Below are 18,030 nucleotides of genomic sequence, written 5' to 3'. Positions count from 1 at the left end.
ACCTAGATTTTTTACCCTTTTTGCAATACTTCATTTCTTGAAGTATTTAACCCAGTAAATAAGCATTTAGTAAGTAGATAGTTAACGAAAAAGACTTTTCATTTTATCCGGAAAATCCCAAACTCGCACCAGACAAGCGTTGTATTTATCTCATAGTATTATTTCCTTTGTTTATCTTGCAAACGATATTGCAATTAACATTGTGAAGGTGTGCGCTCACTTAATTAGTCATTAACATAAACACCGAGCCTTTAATGTAGTACTTTGCTTTCTATTTGTTAATAGGGCATAAAGTTTTACTATAACTCACGTTGGTAATGTTTTATTTCAATTTTCTTGAATAGTTTCCTTATGAATAAGTTCATAAATTAACTTAGATAGGTTTTTGTGTTTGATTCTGATCGAGGTATTTCGTGGACGATAATTTTTACAAGTATAACAGAATACTATTTTATTTTTTTCAATTAACAAAATCCTTAAATCGCCGCGAGTAACATTAGCCATATTAACATACCAACAAACACAAAAGATACACACATAAAACTTTTGTTCAAATTTCAAAATAAATCAAATCAATTGCGTCACGGAGGTCACATACATTTCGCAATAGTTTATTTATAACTCCCGCAAAAAGAGCGGTTTTATACGTTTGACAGTTTGTAGCATCATAACTCAAGAACGCATAGAGCGATATAAATTTATTTTATTGTGTATTATAGGTGAATTATGTGTAAAGACGCTCGAGCTATTTCATAGTTATAGGGGTGAAAGTTTTTACAGTCGCAGCTTGTTTTCAATTCTATTTTTATACATATAATAAATCTCTAACATGTCTTTATCCTCCCCAGGTCAACACGGCGATCCTCGGTGCGTGTACGTGCCTCCGTCAACGGGTCAAACGTACTTCTCGTTCAGAATCGCCTATGCAAAGTGCGGCACTAAACCAGGTAATTAGATATTTAATTAAACATTAAATAACACAGAATTAAGGTTGAATGTCGTGTGAGATAGTGGGTTGCTAACTGCACATTTTGAGTACAGATTTTTTAACGTACTGGTGATTTTGGTTTGGAATTATATACATTTTTGATTTCAATCATGTCGACTGATACTTTTTCTTTTTTTTGCCGAAAAATATTATGTTGTATTGTTGTAATTTTTAAATTTAATTTAATGTTCAGAGTAAATACCCAAATGCTGTACCTTCCTTTGAAAAATGATGATGATTTGTTTTTCTTTTACGAACGTTTTTTCGTTTTAAGAACTCTTAGGTTGTTCTATTATAAAATTGAAAACATCAAGATTCCACGTACCTGATTTCTATCCTGAAAAAATACTTTGACACTACCTATAATAATATCGTGTATATGTTTGTTTCGTTTTCTTTCGACCATCTTAATGATACCTTAACATTTAAGACACTAGATACAAAAAATACAAATAACAACTTAATTGGATTGGACATCAGCTAGTTGTTATACCACAAAAGATTTTGCAAATAGAAAAAGTAATGCAAAAAGTTGAAACAATTGAAAACTCAATAATCTTCTTTGTTTTACCAAGATTCAAAAATATAAGAAAGCAATTAAAATTAAAGGCAATTTAAGGCAAAATCTACACTGAAGGTAATTAAATCTCGTCTCGGTTGGTTCACTACAAATGGACCGTGGGTAGTGGCGTGAAATCAATAAATGTATCCGATACCTAATGATGCAGTCTCGCACAATTACTCGATATAATAAATTGTTTAAACAAATCGATTAATCGTACATCGTTCTCCAAATCGTCCTTAATGTGTTTGTTATTCGATAGTATCGATATATTGTTACGCATTCTCATGTACGAGTATGTGGAACATTTTTTGCGTTATCTAAGGTGGAATAGTTTTAATCTTTTGTGGCTAGGACACATTGAATGTATAGTCAGTCAAAATATCCTGAGAAAGTCATCCATCTCAGGTTATTTTAATAGATTATACTTTACCGATATTTTTTACTGGAGCACTAGAGAACCGGGTGGATCTTGATTACGTTTTCTCATACATGCTTTCTGAAAACGGAGGATTTTATATGGTGACGCAATTTGTGGAGGCCTATGTTTAGCAGTGGACCGTGATAGCCTAAGTTGGTTGTTTAGTGGAGACGCTTTATGTTATACAATTAAAACACATTTTTCTGTTTAAATTATGGGCATGTGTCTAAAACGTTTTTAGAACTCTTTGCGACACAAGAGCAAAACATAAAGTACGGAAATCGTTAACAAACAGCTGCGAGGAAACGTTTATGCATTCAGAAAAAATTCATTGTAGAAGAAGAATAAAATAGTGATACCCTCAGAGACTTATCTCATGCTTGTTATTATCGCATCGTATCACAATAAAAGGAAGAGAAACACCATGCTCGCTTCCACGTCCAGTTCTCTCTACATTTTCCATAATTGCTTGTTTATACTTCAATGCGATATCGCAATCCGTCACGCCAATGAAGAGAAACGAATGTTACCTCATTCCTTTGATAAATCATCTAAAATTGTGATGCGTATACATTTATAAGAACATAAAACCGTTATAATTATAGAGAGATTGAGATTATTGCGAATAGAGAGATATCTTTTATCTGTATTGAGTTATTAGCGCGCAAAGTTATTAGTCAGATGCGTTGTTCCTGAAGCGAGGTAGAATATACTTTTGTATTGGCAGACAGTGATGATATATTGTGGTGTAATTTTTTTTGTAATGCGGAATATCTTTATATTACATTAAAAAAAAAAAACGACTCCCGCAGTAAAAAAATTATTCCTTGTGTCACGAGAGGTTTTACAAACCTACAAATCACATGCACAAGACGCCCAGACACGCATTAGTGGATCACACAATGCTTGTCCTTCGCAGGGATCGAACCCGCGACACGTCGCGTACAGAGGGTTTGGCGTGGTGACTTCAACCACTCGGATATGAAACAACAGTGCTTTAATCTTGGATTAAATGCAATCGAGTGATATGGTTGGTAGTTGGAAATGTGGAATAAAATCGTTTCGTAGACGAGGGTTTTAAAAGAAGTACCAATAAATGTGTAATGTTCCACTATTTTTCTGACACCTCTGTCCTGTGACAAGTGATTACAATAAATACAATTCAGAAGCAAAAATGACAAATCCTTCCATACCGTCTCATAGAGTACTAAATTAAACTCTTCGGTAAATAACCAAGAACTGTTGATCATCTAATAGTAGTGACTTGCGCGCGTATCCTGAATACCTATTTCTCCTACTTGTCTGTAGACCATTGAACATCTATTAAACCCATTTAAATCAGACCATCGAACGACACCAGAATGAGAGACAACGCTGACATAATCATCTAATCAACTGCCAGATGATGTCAGGGATGTAGCTATCAAGGGAAGGCGTAGGCAAGATAGACGCATACTTGAAACAAGTCCAACACCGATTAGAATTGTGTTTAAGTAACAAATACTCGACTGTTTAGACTTTGCTTTTATATAAGGACTTGTTACTCAAATAAGGCTGATTCGATTTTGTTTTATGGTTGTCGTAGGTGTTTCGAATTCGAGACCGATTCGAGATCATGAGCACGAATTTAAGTTTGAATCAAAAATGTTTAACGGTTTATTCAAATCGTCACTTGTTTTTTTTTGTTCTGTGGCTAGTTTCACACTGTTTCTAAGTTTGTTTTGCAGGACCTTTAAACGGCCCTGAACGATGCGTAAATACATAACGCCTGACATAAAAATGTTCAAGATATCCTTAAAGTAACTTGATCATAGTTCTCAAACAGCCATCTAAGATTATCTAAGCAGTTTCAGTAACGCTAGCTAAGTTTGCGTATAAAGACAGCTCACACGCGAGAAATCTTTCACAAATTTTATCTTAACACCCATACGACCAAGGTAGAAGTAATTCATTTAAAACATAAATCAAAATTGCAAGCTAAGCACTTAGCTCGCTATCAGATCGTTTGCTTCCATTAATAATGCTTTGTATAGTGAGGAAACTATCCTCATCTTTATTCAGGCTATTAAGATTGTACGCGGATGCTGTCATTGTTGCATTACCGGTAATTAATTGATCGGACAACGTGAGGTTTATGTGATATGGAATTACTTAGTCATCGAACTTTCTTTGTGAGATATGTTTTATGGAATTTATAATTTGGTAGGTTTTTACAAATATTTGTGATGTGATTTTGTCTTAAAGTTAGTGATCCGTGATTTTCATTTCTTTTATATTTTCTCGTATTTAGAAAATAAAGTTTTTGGTCAAAGCAAAATACCAGCAGGAAGTCTGTCCATATTTTGCCATATCGTTAAACCTAATCTCGTATAGAATTTAGATTCCCCGTAACTATCGGTGATTCGTAACAATTTCGCAATAAATCTCCAGCATTCAAGTTTTACGGCACACCGGTCCCATTTCAACAAAGTCAGTGAGTTTTTCTCATGCCGATTCCTAGTCGCATCCACTATGGCTAGTGTGGAGTAACGGACGGCGCATGCGTCCCGCTCCTTCTGCGAACATTGCGCGTGCATTGTTTCTCGGAATCGCCAACCGACGGACCACATAACGCCACACATAAAGTTCATTTTCCCTCAACACCCGCCTCGGAGACGCCATCCCTCAATCCAACTTTCAAGTGTATTTCCTTCCAGCTGTGACGTACTAATTTCGACTTTAACTGCTTCTCACGAATTGAATGGCGCGTGACAATGTGAAAACGATTTAAAACCGTATGACATAGAGTCTGAATATGTCAGGCGCGTGTAAACTTGGAAGATTAATGTCCTAATGGATGGCCGTTCTGAAAGGGAGTGAGCTAGAAGTCTTTAGGGATCAGTTTTGCTTGCGTCACGTCGACCCGAGACCACTGACACGATCCGCGTTCTTCGGGCGACTTCCACTTTTTGCGTGAGTACATCCGTGTGGGTTTAGCCCTAGCAATAATAAGGATTTGAAAATTGAATAGGAAAACTTCGGTATTTAATTAATTCCGACATTACGATCACATAGTAATAAAATGTTGCGTCTGTTTATAATAATCAACCGTAGTTATAAAACCGTATGACATAAAAAACCGTTTCGAAAAAAAATCCTTCAATGGTGAACATTTTCATTACACACAAGAAATGGATAATTGCTATAGCTTCTTTTTTACAATGGGTACTAACTTTATTTCTTGTTACTTGATAAATGTTAAACGTGAATACTGTGAAGAAAACCAATGTCAAAAATGATGTGTTATGAAATCTAAATCATGTCAAACCTCTTTTTTCAGATCTCCACGGACAATTCTACGAGAACACAGTAGTAGTGCAATATGATAAGGACTTGTTGGAGGTGTGGGATGAGGCGAAGAGGCTGAGGTGCGAGTGGTTCAATGATTATGAGAAGACAGCGTCGAAGCCGCCGATGGTCATTGCCGATTTGGATGTAGTACAGTTGGATTTCAGAGGTAAGGTCATTTTCTATATATTTCTATATGGTATAACTTGCCATAAGCAGAGTGAACATCTTCTGGGACAGCAAAAGATTTGGAAGGAAAAAGGAGAGGCGTTTAGGTGTGGGATATCACATAGGTTTCGAAAAAAAATGCAATTTTCTTTCAAAACTCAAAAACAAATATTGGAAGATATTGAAACTCCCATCCGTAAATAGACAACACCCGCTTAGCACTAAGCGACATTCTTAAGTATTTGTCATGTCAGTTCGTCTCTACATTCCATTTGAAAAAGACGGAGACACCAAGCATGCCCAAGCTAATAGCAATATTTTACTCATTACCACTGTTAGTGCCAGTGCCAGACGCTTTTGAATATGGCCGTAAGTCTTTGGTAATATATAGGACCATCGACATGTACAATTCAAACTCGAAGGTTAAACAAAATAGGGAAATTAAATTTGATAGGTATTCATTCTCTTTCTTGAAAAGAAGATGTAGTGTGTAGAAATAAAGATAAAATATTTAATAGTACGCACTAGACTTGTCCAAATGACTACAGCCGTCAAATACTTTGAAAAATGACCAACCAATCAGAAAGCTCTACCTTGTCATTTCATTGGACGGCTATGACGCGACCGGTTTTAAGGTTTATTAGATCCCAAACAATGTAGACTGACAGCTATCGAAGCGACGAACCTGTCTCGCTGTGTACCATACCAACATTTATACCATTCCTTTAAAAGTCGACAAAAGCTGTCATACCAATCGAAGTATTACCAGCCTCGGGGAATGTTGGCATTTGTTTCGCCGTTCATCATGTATTGTCGCTCACAAATTACCTGAAATAAAATTTTGCCGTCGTCACCATGAAGAGTATCGTGAAGATTACAAAATTTTATATCTTTTTACGACTTGTTTGTATTTGAATATATTTGTTGTCTTTCAATCATATTTTATCTACACTAAATAACCACCAATGATCCTCGAATTCTATATGTCAATTTAATTCCTCTTATTATTTTTTATGTTCAAACAAAACGAAAAAAAGGAACTCGAGATAGTAGAAAATATGTACAAGTTCATCATGAGCATCGATCAAAACTGACACATAATGAATGCCTATCCCTTAATACATAAATACTTCGAATGTGCTCACCCTTTTAGACCTTCCTCGTCATTCCCTTCTCAACTACATTTGGTTAACAGGAGACAACGTCGACTGCTGGATGGAGATCCAAGCTGGGAAGGGACCCTGGGCTGCACCAGTGTCCGGCATCGTCCCATTAGGATCCACCCTGACTCTCGTCGTAGCCATCAACGATTATCGAGGTAAGACTTGGTAACTATTTGATTAAATCCTCTTTGGAAAACATGCATAGAACAATATTATATAAGTACAAAGTTTGGTTATGTCTGTGAAGGAAATGTCTTAAGGAAACCACTTTGCTGAAAACAACTAAACATTTTCCAACAATGTCATTTAAATTACGATATAATAAAAGTTTCTACAAATTCATCACACCGTGTGCAGTCATCCTCATACTTGCCTTTTCCCAAATATGTTAGAGTCAGCTTCCAGCCAAAAATATACTTACAGCCTATGATGGTCCCCCTGCTATACTGGCCACATTACAATTTCTCTTCCCATATAATACGTTTCGGCATTAATCACCAAACTCACTCAATGCGTTCTGCTCACTGACATTGTGGTCCTAGAGAATTCGTTTTGTAAGAAATATTTATTTCTTTCAAAAATGAAGTGTGCCATAAAATTATATTAAAAACCCACACACGCCGCAAAGATCAGTTACAATATGAGCAATACACACAGTTGCTGAGTACGCACAATGCCCTGTTATCCATAATTATACAGCAAACTCAAGTAAGCCAAAATCACCTATTGTTTACTTTTAAAACGCAAAAGGCATTTTCACTAATATTCATCAATTTTTATGACCGCATTTCCGTACCGCATGCGACTTAGTATAACTTTTATTGCGTGGGATAATGTTTTACAACAATTTTCGTTTGTTGAAATCAAGAATGTAAAGTTGTTCGTAAACTGTCAAACGTGATGACTGACATGTTTATAAATGGCTGATAAAACTGTTGATTGGATATAAATGTGATGAACATAGATAAAAAGTTTAAGTTTTACGGTCTCATGTTAAAAATCATAGTTGTAGACTACGAAAATAGAGTTTACTGCTTTGGAATAAAGTTCATTTTGATTTCAAAGACTTAAAGCTGTTTGACCAATGATACATTTGTAAGAATATGTCATCAAATAAGCAGTTAAAATGCTGTATCTCTAGTTTTATAGCCAAAAAAGAAAATATTTTGTACTTTATGAAGTTAACGAGATATTTAAATTTAACACTGTCGCTTTATATCTTTGAAGTTACAACGGTGTTATTAAGTATACATAATATATTATATGTAAATAATAATATATACAGAGTACAACAACAATGCAAGTTTATCCGGTAACATGTCTACCAATAATAATACATGTTTCTTTTTCGGGTACTGTGTGAAAAATAATATGATTCCATTTTTGGAATATAAAAAGAGTTTTTAATCTATTGTTAATCCATCATCAAAAGCTGTTACGTATTATAAAAAAAAAATATGTTACGTATTAAATTAATCACAGTCATACAAATCACCTTTCATCAAGGTTCTTACTAATAAATCACTAATATAATGGCAAAAAAAGTAAAGAAAACTTTCTTCATTATACGTACTTACGTAATATTAATTTATACTTATGAGTATCAAATTAATTATCTATAAATTGTCTTGTTGTAATTTGTTTCTTAGTGCAAAGAAATTACAGTGCATTATATAATTCCTTGTAATAATTATGTTTATCAGCTTATAAGTAGTCGTTTTTGTCCTGCCATATTATTGCAGACTTCCTTGCGTTGACGATTGTAAAAAGCTATCTAATGTAAAATTAAGTAGAAACGTCATTTAAATGGCGCGTCTTCCGTATTTATAATGTTTGCCGGCATTTCGCCTTTGAAGCCTGTTTCTATAATGAAGCATTAATATTAATACTGAAAATTATAAATACCTATGTAAGATTTTACTATCGTTAACCTTACCACTGCCTTCTAAAGGAATACCAATGATATTGTGGAAGTGAGATAGCGCTCTATGCCGAGTATTGCCGTCCCGCTTCCACGTGTACCAACGTATTGCTCAAAGCTAGTTTTAGGTCGCTGTATAATATTACCCTTTACCCGGAACAATAAAATATACCTACGCGTAAATGAAACTCAATCGTAAAATAAATTTTATTTGAGGTTCTTTAATGTATTGTTAACAGCTTATTCATATAATATTATTTTAACTACAAAACTACATTAAAACTACTGACCCAACCGCGATTAAATTTGTATGTGGCAAAACAGCTATTTTTCGTAAAATGAAAAAGGAATCACCGAAATCGGTTTATCAAGTCCGAGGTTCTGAAGTAACAAACATTAAATCCAACACAGATGAATTAGGTATCTCATCTTTTTCTTGTTGGTTGAAATGAATGAATGTATTTTTTTTTTCATAAAATTCAACATAGTTTAAGGAATTTTTCCAGCCGAGAGTGAAAACTAAAATGTAAACGCCTATATTGATTACGTTAGTTCAAAGTACGGGAAAATTAAATTCAGGATTGCTATTTACTAATACCATAAAACAATAATAATATTTAAAATGAGTCATTTAAAAAAAGAGGATATCCGTACATACGAAAGCGTTCAACAATTGAATGTTTCACGAATCAATTCAACGCTCAATCATTGAGAAAAATTTTTTCATCAAAAATATTCGTCCACATTCAAAATCATTATCTTCATTGTGCTAAGTATTATTAACACTAAGTCTCGTCAAATCACTAGTAAGTAATGCCAGTGTTTACACAAGCTAACGGTACCCAGAAATTGTAAAAAGTGAACTGGACAAATATGTACGAATGAGTTTGCTTAACGGGCTTCCCACTATAGGACTTGGGACCGGCATTGGTGCCTATTACGTACGTACATGCATGCGACAGCCAAGCAACAGCAATCGATAGCAAATATTTTACAAACGCAACGGCTTAGTTTTGGATTCGCATTGCAATACTGAAATTTGAGACAATAGTTTTTAATTTCCCACTTTCTTGTTTGTACGTTTGTCGTTCCGGTTGAATTTTTGCAACTCAATTTTGAGGCACTTCCCGATAAGCTAGCAGGCTAAAATTTTCAGGGTAGCTTTAAACCCGATGACAATTTAATTTATAATTATAAAAACGGCTGGACCGATTTTAATAAAATTTGAATAGAGTGACATTAAAAATCGTGGGTTTTTAGATTTTTTAAAATCTATTCATTTTTAAGAGCAGTTATTGGGCATAATTTGTCTTTGCTTTGCGTGATTGCAATACGTAATACTCCTGATACACCTTGACTGCTTCGACCATCTTTAAACGACAGCGTCTGACTGTATTTTATATAGCGTCGAGTTTTGTATTAACTATAAAGAGTATTTTTATTAGCCCCCAAGTGAATATAAGCAGTTAGATGATACGCAAGCCAAAAATAACACACTGTTTACCTAATTACAATTTACGTTTTCTTGGTATTGATAATTTTTGTTACAAACATTTTGAAATGTTCCAATTTGGAATTCACAGTTGTTATAAAAATTGACAGATTTAATTCATACGAAATGAATTCATAAAAAATCATAAAATTATCGTATCCGTCCGATATTTTTAAAATCTCTCAGACTAATTCTAATTTAGAAGTTTGGCCGCTCCAGGCTTTAAGTAGTTTAAGTTACCTTCCAAAACACGACAGCTTTTATCTTAATATGTATAAATCTCGTGTCACAATGTTTGTCCTCAATGGACTCCTAAACCACTTAACCGATAATAATAAAATTCGCACACCATGTGCAGTTCGATCCAACTTGAGAGATAGGATAGTTTAAATCTCAAGTTATAGTCGCAATTTCTTCTAACCACGCGGACGAAGTCGCGGGCAACAGCTAGTATTTATTCTAATTTTCCTCTAAAACACACATTCGAAAAGCCGGTGCGTGCTTTGGGTTCGAAGTCAAGACCTTTGACTTGTCCTGCGGAATCGCAATCATTAGCTACCGTAGCTCGTAAAATTACTGGTACTTCAATCTTAAAGATGCTTTTAAATCGTACAAAAATCATATTAATATATGATGTCTGTATGGTCGTTTTGATTCACAACGAAAAACAAAGTGAATTTGGTTTTCGTTGTAAATTAAATCAATGCGAATGTAAAAATCCACGCGAATGTACAATAGGGATGCCGACTAGGTATATAAAGTAATTATCTATTTACTCTCTCAGTTAAATAATTTTAAATAGAATAATGATAATAAAATGAATGAGATGGCGCGACGAACTGGATGCGTACCACAAACAGTGGATGGCAAAAGCAATAGACCGGACAGAATGGAAGAATCTAAGGGAGACCTTTGCCCTGCAGTGGGAAAGCAATGGCTGAAAAAAAAATGATAATAAAAAGTGTAGTCTATTAATAACTTTTAGAAATACATATCTCAATTTTCTCATAAGCCTACGAATATACAATAGTTATAATACAAAAGAAACCTATTAATTTCGTCTCAATTGAATCAATAGCATTTCGAAATCGTGCGTTATGACCACTTTTATCTAATGGACAGTTATTAATGATTGTAATGTGAATGATCTTTTAATAAGACGGATCTACGTTGGAATTTCACGTTCTTTGTTCGAGTTAATTGATTTGTTGTTTTTGTTGTGCGTCGGATTTAAGATCTAGTCTTACAGCGATAAAACGTAAAGATATTCCGGTAATTTTTCTTATGATACACGAGGAATTGTAATTTTTTCAGATAAATATGTATATTTAATGTAGCTCTAAAAGTTTAACCATCTTGCTAAGTTACTATACCATTGCTTCGGATGATTGTCAAGAATCTCAATTTCATAATTTCGTTATTTTTCTTATTTCGTCAATCACCCCTTTTTTGTCTATTTTAAAAAAGACTCTCGCATTCAGCCTTTTTATAATTGTGTCGCCACTAGTTTCTTAAGCATTCACACCTCATACACAAGGCTCTCAGATACAGGACGAGCGTTTGTCGATCACAAAAATGACGGCTCGAGCTTGCGACACATCGCGCACAGCAGGTTTAGTGTGACCTATGCAGACACAATCTTCCAGACGTACTTTTATATTGTCATAGCATACTTACAAGCATTTTTAAACATTCCCTTTATTTCCAAACAAACAGTACTGAATATTTCCGGTGTTAACCAGAATTGACGACTCCAAACACCAAGGTGCGGTCACAAGTTTGTAATGTTTCTACAGTTAATGGAATATTTGTTTACTTGGTTAAGTGTTTGACCATCCTTTAACTTAAACGATATCTGTTTGAGAATGCTGTTGAATAGCTTCTCAGCATGCTCTTGTAAGAGCTTGTTATAGTAATAATAGGCACTTCGTTTGATAGAACATTTTGAAAGTGGTTTTGTGCTGCAGGGAATATACATATGTTGAAGGGGATAAGGGGGATACAAAGAGGAAAAAGTAATAGGTAGTCATTATCAGTACGTGATCGTCGTAAGTCTTAATCGGTTCTTCCAAGCGGTAAAAACTTAGGACAATTTCCAACAATGTTGACCCGTTAAATTTCTAAGCACTTAAGTTAAAAACAACAAGCGACCCAACATAATCATTAGCATGGGCTATCCATTCATTACACATTGCTTGATTTGTTCATACAATTCAGAGATCGTAGTGTTTATGCCATTTACTCTACCATCGTTGGCCACGCCCCAAACATGAAATCTTGATACAACAAACAACGCACAGGCAAGGGCTAGGTAATTATAAAAGTGAATGAGGATGCATAATATTTATCACGAACAAACTTTTAATTCAAATTTGCCAACCGATTCATATTTTGTTTTGTTTGCGAAATCAGTGACGATACTAATGAATAGCGTGATAAAGTTTAAATCGATTGTTTGTATTAGGAGTGAAATGTCGTGATAACAACCATCAGCGCAATAAAAGGAATTAGATTTCTGAAATAGTTTCAGCGATTTATAATGATTCGAGAATGTGCCGTTTATCCGTGAAATGAATACAATTCATTTTATAACGAGCCTAAACTACATTGCTATTCCTACAGCAAAATTGTAGGTATCCTATTACGCTAATGATGACCAAAATTTTACATCAAGCGATCTTTTGAACCAAGGCTTACATCAGATAGTCCCAATTACCCTTTGCACGAAACTCACAGAGGAACTTGATTGCTCAAATCCAGTGTTCATCGTGTCGCGGCTTCGATCCCCGCGTAGGACAATCATTTGTTCTGAGTCTGGGTGTCTTTTTAAAAATCCTAAAACCAAACAAAACTCACATCCGATGATTTAAAGCAGTACAATTTCACTATGCATGGTCACCATATGAAGAGATCATTGAATAACCATTCAATGACAGGACTGTTCAGTCCTGTGCCCAGCAGTGGGCAATGCAAAGCATGGGGCATGGATTATTATTTATTACCTTTGACGACTGTCGCTTAAGAACCTATGTACCTCTATTTAAAATAGTATTGTTTTGGATGTGGAAGCGTGACAGCACTACAGCGTAGATCATCGTCTCACTATCACAAATGCAATAATATTACTTTAATTGGTGACGGTAGGCCCTTTGACCTTTCTCCTAAACAGGCTCGTCTTATCTTTCTAAGTGTGCGTTTCATCTTTCAGGTGAATTCGACATGCGAGTAAAGTCTTGCGCGGCTTCCGATGGCTCCGGGCATGTGATTCAGCTGTCAGATGAATATGGATGCGTGCTGCGACCTAAGATGATATCGAGGTAAGTCGCTAATGTTTTGCTTTTATCTTGATGACGATTTTTTGTTGGTTAAATCTTCAATTATAAATCTGTTTTCTGTAATTTATGCATATGTGTGTCAGTTATCTGTATGTTGGTACTAGTGCTTGTATGATCATCATTCGGGGGAATTAATAAACTTTTGTTGTGTTGTACTTTGTTTAAATCTGTCTTTCTTTCTTGCATTGTTTACCTACCAATTCATGTTTATTTTTCCTTCATGAATCTTTTATTTATTTTCTCTCTACTAGTATTCTCAAGTCATTAGCATTAGCTCTTATTTAACATTTTTGCATATTCCATTTCAGATTCCTCAAAGCCAAAGCAGTGGACGAGCGAGCGACAGTCATTACCTACGCCTTCTTCCATGCCTTCAAGTTCCCCGACGCCCTTAGCGTCCACATCAGATGCAAAGTCGAGATCTGCAGGCACGGCTGTTTGGACCACTGTCAGTTAGCCGGCGTCACCCCGCAAAGACACGGAGCATTAGACAGGAAAGACGATAGGACCCATCAAGATCACAACGATATAAAGTAAGCACTTAAAATGGACCGTATTTCAGAAAGTTCATTGTTTGAATCAATTCTGAAATAGTTTATTAAACCTCCGTCATTCGACATGTCGTAAATTTTCATTACATTTCAAGGTTAATAAGATTTGCTCGTAAAACCATTGTGTTATTTTGCTCTCGGTAGTTATTCAAGGTTAAATAACTTGGTGTAGTAATTAATTATTATTTATCATTTATGTCATGTATCAACAGTAAGGTTTAAAGTACGAACTCAAACTAGGAATCCAAATATATTCTTCCAACTTACAAGCGTTAAGGCGTCTGACAAATCACTATCAAGAATTTGTTCAAAATTAATGATTAGTTCGTTCTAAAAAAAGTTTCAAAACCGAATATTTTATTTAACATGACATTTGAATAACTTAAATACTAATCAACTGAGATTATTCAGACAACAGACCGACTATTGAAAATCCGTCGTTAATTCCGGACATAGACTGTTCCAAATCTGTCATTAATTCGTTATATATGGAGATTTGCATTGGCATGTCCAAAAATAAATATCTTTTAGCCTTTTTTTTCTGCACCTCTATATCAGTAATCATGAATGATAATTTAATTTCCAGTGACTCATCAGCTGAAGACGGCGGTCTATCAGATCTAGATGAAGCTCGTCTTCCACTTGAAGAAGCGTTTGGTGATGAGGTATCTGGTGACGTGGTCCTGGCTCCCGCTCCGCTACCACAGGTAGCTCCAGCGCCGGTCGTTGAACCTGAAACAGATCATGACCACAGGTCTGCAGTTGAAGAATTGGTTGAAGCTCTTGCTAGGCCTTTCACTGTAAGTATTTATGGATAAGCTGCTATTATTTATAATGTTTAACCTACAGATTTCCTGATGTCTAAATGTTATTGGAATGATAATTTAGTCCTAGTTTCTATCTTATAGCTACATGATATAAAAGTTTCATTCTTAAAAGTTCTGCTGATACTTTTATATAGACAGAACACTTCATAATTCTAGTGAAAAAATATTAATTAACTCTTCTCTATTGCCTTATGTTCTAGGACCGCTCCACAATGATTGATCGTGAACGTTTCCCTCACGGACCTCGTAACCTGGGTACCAACGTTAGGCCAGAACCTTCAGGCGATGGAGTGGTCCCAGCTAGGGCTCCTGGACCCGCTGTAGCTGGACCCCGGTCTCTTCGCAAGCGGCGCGCAGTCCGCGACGCCAGGTCTGCCGATGTTGGAGTATCGGGAATTTATGACGTAGTTTCTGAAGCTGACTTGGCCTTTGGACCCTCAAGAACTGAACCAGTTACTGTTTTCAGTGGAAGGATTCGTGAAGAGGTAATTTCCATACTTAAAAAATTCAATACATTCGAATATAGCCTTGCAGGATTCTATTCTAAAAATTCAAATTTTTTGTGCAGGTCGTGTACGGAATATGCATGGGAGCCGTTAGTTTTGGTGCCCTATTCGCTTCTGCAGCTGGTGCAGCCGCCAGTGCAGCGTTAGCAGCTGCAGTCATGCTGCAGAAACTGCGTTCACGAATGGCAGTACAACCGCCGCCTGTAGTAACCCCCGCACCGGCTTCACACTCCCTCGCCGCGTGGATGGCTCTAAGACTCTTGGGATCCCAACCACACCCACATCACTCCCGCGATGGTTGACCCAACCTAAAAAATCCTACCGAAGACTGTTTTTAGATGCTAATTCAATATACGTCGAAACTGTTTCTACTGTGTTTAAAGCATTCTCTTCCCTACGTGTAATATAGAAGGAATAACCGATTCTTCCAGTTAGAGTTAGATACCTGATAAAATTTAGAATTAACCTTCATTGGAGTTGAGGTCAGTTGCATCCATGTATTAGGTGTTAGACTCGCAGATTTATTAAATATGCTTATAATTTATGATAGTGTTAATAATGTTTCTAGATCGCCTTAAATAATGGTGCTAGGTCGTGCTACGGACTAAGTCCTGAGAAACCTGATATTGAATTTTCACTTTTGTGAATACATTTTATACAGATAAGTTTTGTACAGATTTTTTCTACTTTTATAATGACTAACTTATTATCATTTTCGTGTTCTATCGTGTCTAGTGTATAAGTATAAACGTCGAGTCATGCCATTAGTTTAAGTTTTAGTTAATTCATTTGATTGCGATTTTTATGTACTTTAGCTCAATTTTGTATCGCATGGAATGAAGCTCTAAGATTAAAAATAACATTGATTTAGATTTTCTCAGAATCAGTGTTATTTGTTTTATTTTATTTTGGTACTGAAACTTCGGAGGCTCTTAGGCATACTACATCAGTAGGTACCTCTTCAATGTTTGATATTTTATTTGATGCTTCATTTAACACAAATAATAATATATCTTCGTTCTCATTAATATTCTCATCACCGTTTCTATTAGAAAAAATGCGAATATTTTTATAAAACATTTTGTTATCTTCAACATTAATATTAATATAAACATTTTCTCCTGTAATCGTCTCTGCTTGAATATCATTAATGAAATTCATTTCAAGTTAAACTTGTATCATTAAATAAAATAATAGTTATGCCGACTCCTGTGCTTTACTGTTATGAATCAACTAGTTATAAATAACAGTTATACTGACTTTAGTATGCAGATTTTATTACAATACAGGGTGAAATGTAAATGACTGGGCTAATATTCTGAATAACTGTTTTGCATTACAAGTGAAAATATTTCACTTTATTTAATGGAACTAAAATCCCAATCCAGAAAGTGTTGTATATCTTATAATATCGTACATAATATTTTTTGTAACCACAAAAACATACAAACGACTTCAAATGGGCAATTCTCAAACTTGATGATTTTTTATGGTACCAAATTGCAGCTATTTCAAAAATTCGTTAAATGGTGAAATCCAGTTCGAAATTCTGAGATATCAAACATAAAAACATACAGACGAGTTAAGAACCTTCTTTCTTTTGAAGTCGGTAGATAAAAACACCAGTTGATCGAAATTTACAACTATTTAACAAATTTTTGATGAATAAAAACAATGTTCAAAACACCCTGTATAGAAACATATTTTTTTAATGAATTCTAACTAAAGTTAGTTTAACTGTTTATATTTTAGACTATTTAATAATTTGTATATTTAATTATATCATATCTAGGATAATGATATACTACTGTATCATAATAATACGAATATTAAGACACCAATGAGTTCTAAATAATAGTCTTTTATTCAAGAGAATTTTGCATTTATTTTTGTATGCATTTATATTTTTTTTGCTCAATATTTGTGTATCTTTTTAATAACTATGATTAGTTTAGTTAATTTAAGAGTTTTAGCTAGATTGAAAAATGGTTTGTGAGATCGACGGAACAAGAAGGCAATTAAGCTCTTTTAAATTAGTATATGGTGTTTATTGCGAATTAAAATTTACAATGTCTAGAAAAATTTCTCTAGCACATACATAGAACATTTGCAGTTTTGATTTTGTGGCCTGATTTGTGAATCAAAACTATCCTTTCGCCCTATCGCATTCAAAAATTCATTCAAATCGGTCCGGCCGTTAAGGAGAAATTCAGTGACAGTAGAATAAAATGCAAAGATTGAATATCGTTATATACATGCCAAAAAAATAATTGTTCTCATTAGATTTTGTCGACCACTCATGACTGTTAAATTCAATTGATTAGCCTTAGAGGTCCAGCACAAGCGTAGTCGATCTCACAACCATTTTATAAATGACATGCCACCCAAAAATCTTGCATTTATTATAGAAAACTATTATAATATAAGTTGAACAGAGTTTTCAATAGAAAACCGTCTCCCTAAGTGCAATTTTACTGTTTATCAATAATTTATAATAAAATTTTATACTTATTCAAATTTTCTGAGGTTATGGTACTTTAGTGTTTCTTGGCACTGTTTCTTTTATAAATAATTCCGGGGAGTATGTTTGTCTTATGAACAATATGTTTGGTTTCGCTGTTCGGATGCGGTGACGTCATGTGTTACGTAAGCACCTGTTAATTTGTTTAATGGATTAAAATTATGTTGAAACATATGTTGTGACTGTTATTTTTGTACCTAGTTTTCTGAAGGATATATGCAAAGAATATGGTCCTTAAGTGACATGTT

General features: G+C 34.7%; 1 protein-coding gene across 1 annotated transcript in view; it reads left to right on the top strand.

Moving 5' to 3' along the window:
- Positions 1 to 15,628, top strand: part of LOC113496597 — an 82,400-nt gene extending 66,772 nt beyond the window's left edge. The window contains exons 5-12 of the mRNA XM_026875869.1: positions 849 to 947; positions 5,291 to 5,467; positions 6,662 to 6,784; positions 13,251 to 13,359; positions 13,686 to 13,910; positions 14,515 to 14,728; positions 14,956 to 15,240; positions 15,324 to 15,628. Coding sequence (XP_026731670.1) covers positions 849 to 947; positions 5,291 to 5,467; positions 6,662 to 6,784; positions 13,251 to 13,359; positions 13,686 to 13,910; positions 14,515 to 14,728; positions 14,956 to 15,240; positions 15,324 to 15,563 — 1,472 coding nt within the window. The 3' untranslated portion in view covers positions 15,564 to 15,628. The remainder of the gene's footprint in view (positions 1 to 848; positions 948 to 5,290; positions 5,468 to 6,661; positions 6,785 to 13,250; positions 13,360 to 13,685; positions 13,911 to 14,514; positions 14,729 to 14,955; positions 15,241 to 15,323) is intronic.
- The last annotated feature ends 2,402 nt before the right edge of the window (positions 15,629 to 18,030 follow it).

The sequence above is a fragment of the Trichoplusia ni genome, chromosome 8, assembly GCF_003590095.1.
Source record: "Trichoplusia ni isolate ovarian cell line Hi5 chromosome 8, tn1, whole genome shotgun sequence".
NCBI lineage: Eukaryota > Metazoa > Arthropoda > Insecta > Lepidoptera > Noctuidae > Trichoplusia > Trichoplusia ni.
Note: the sequence above shows the minus strand (reverse complement) of the source record. Positions and strands in the feature narration are given on the sequence as shown.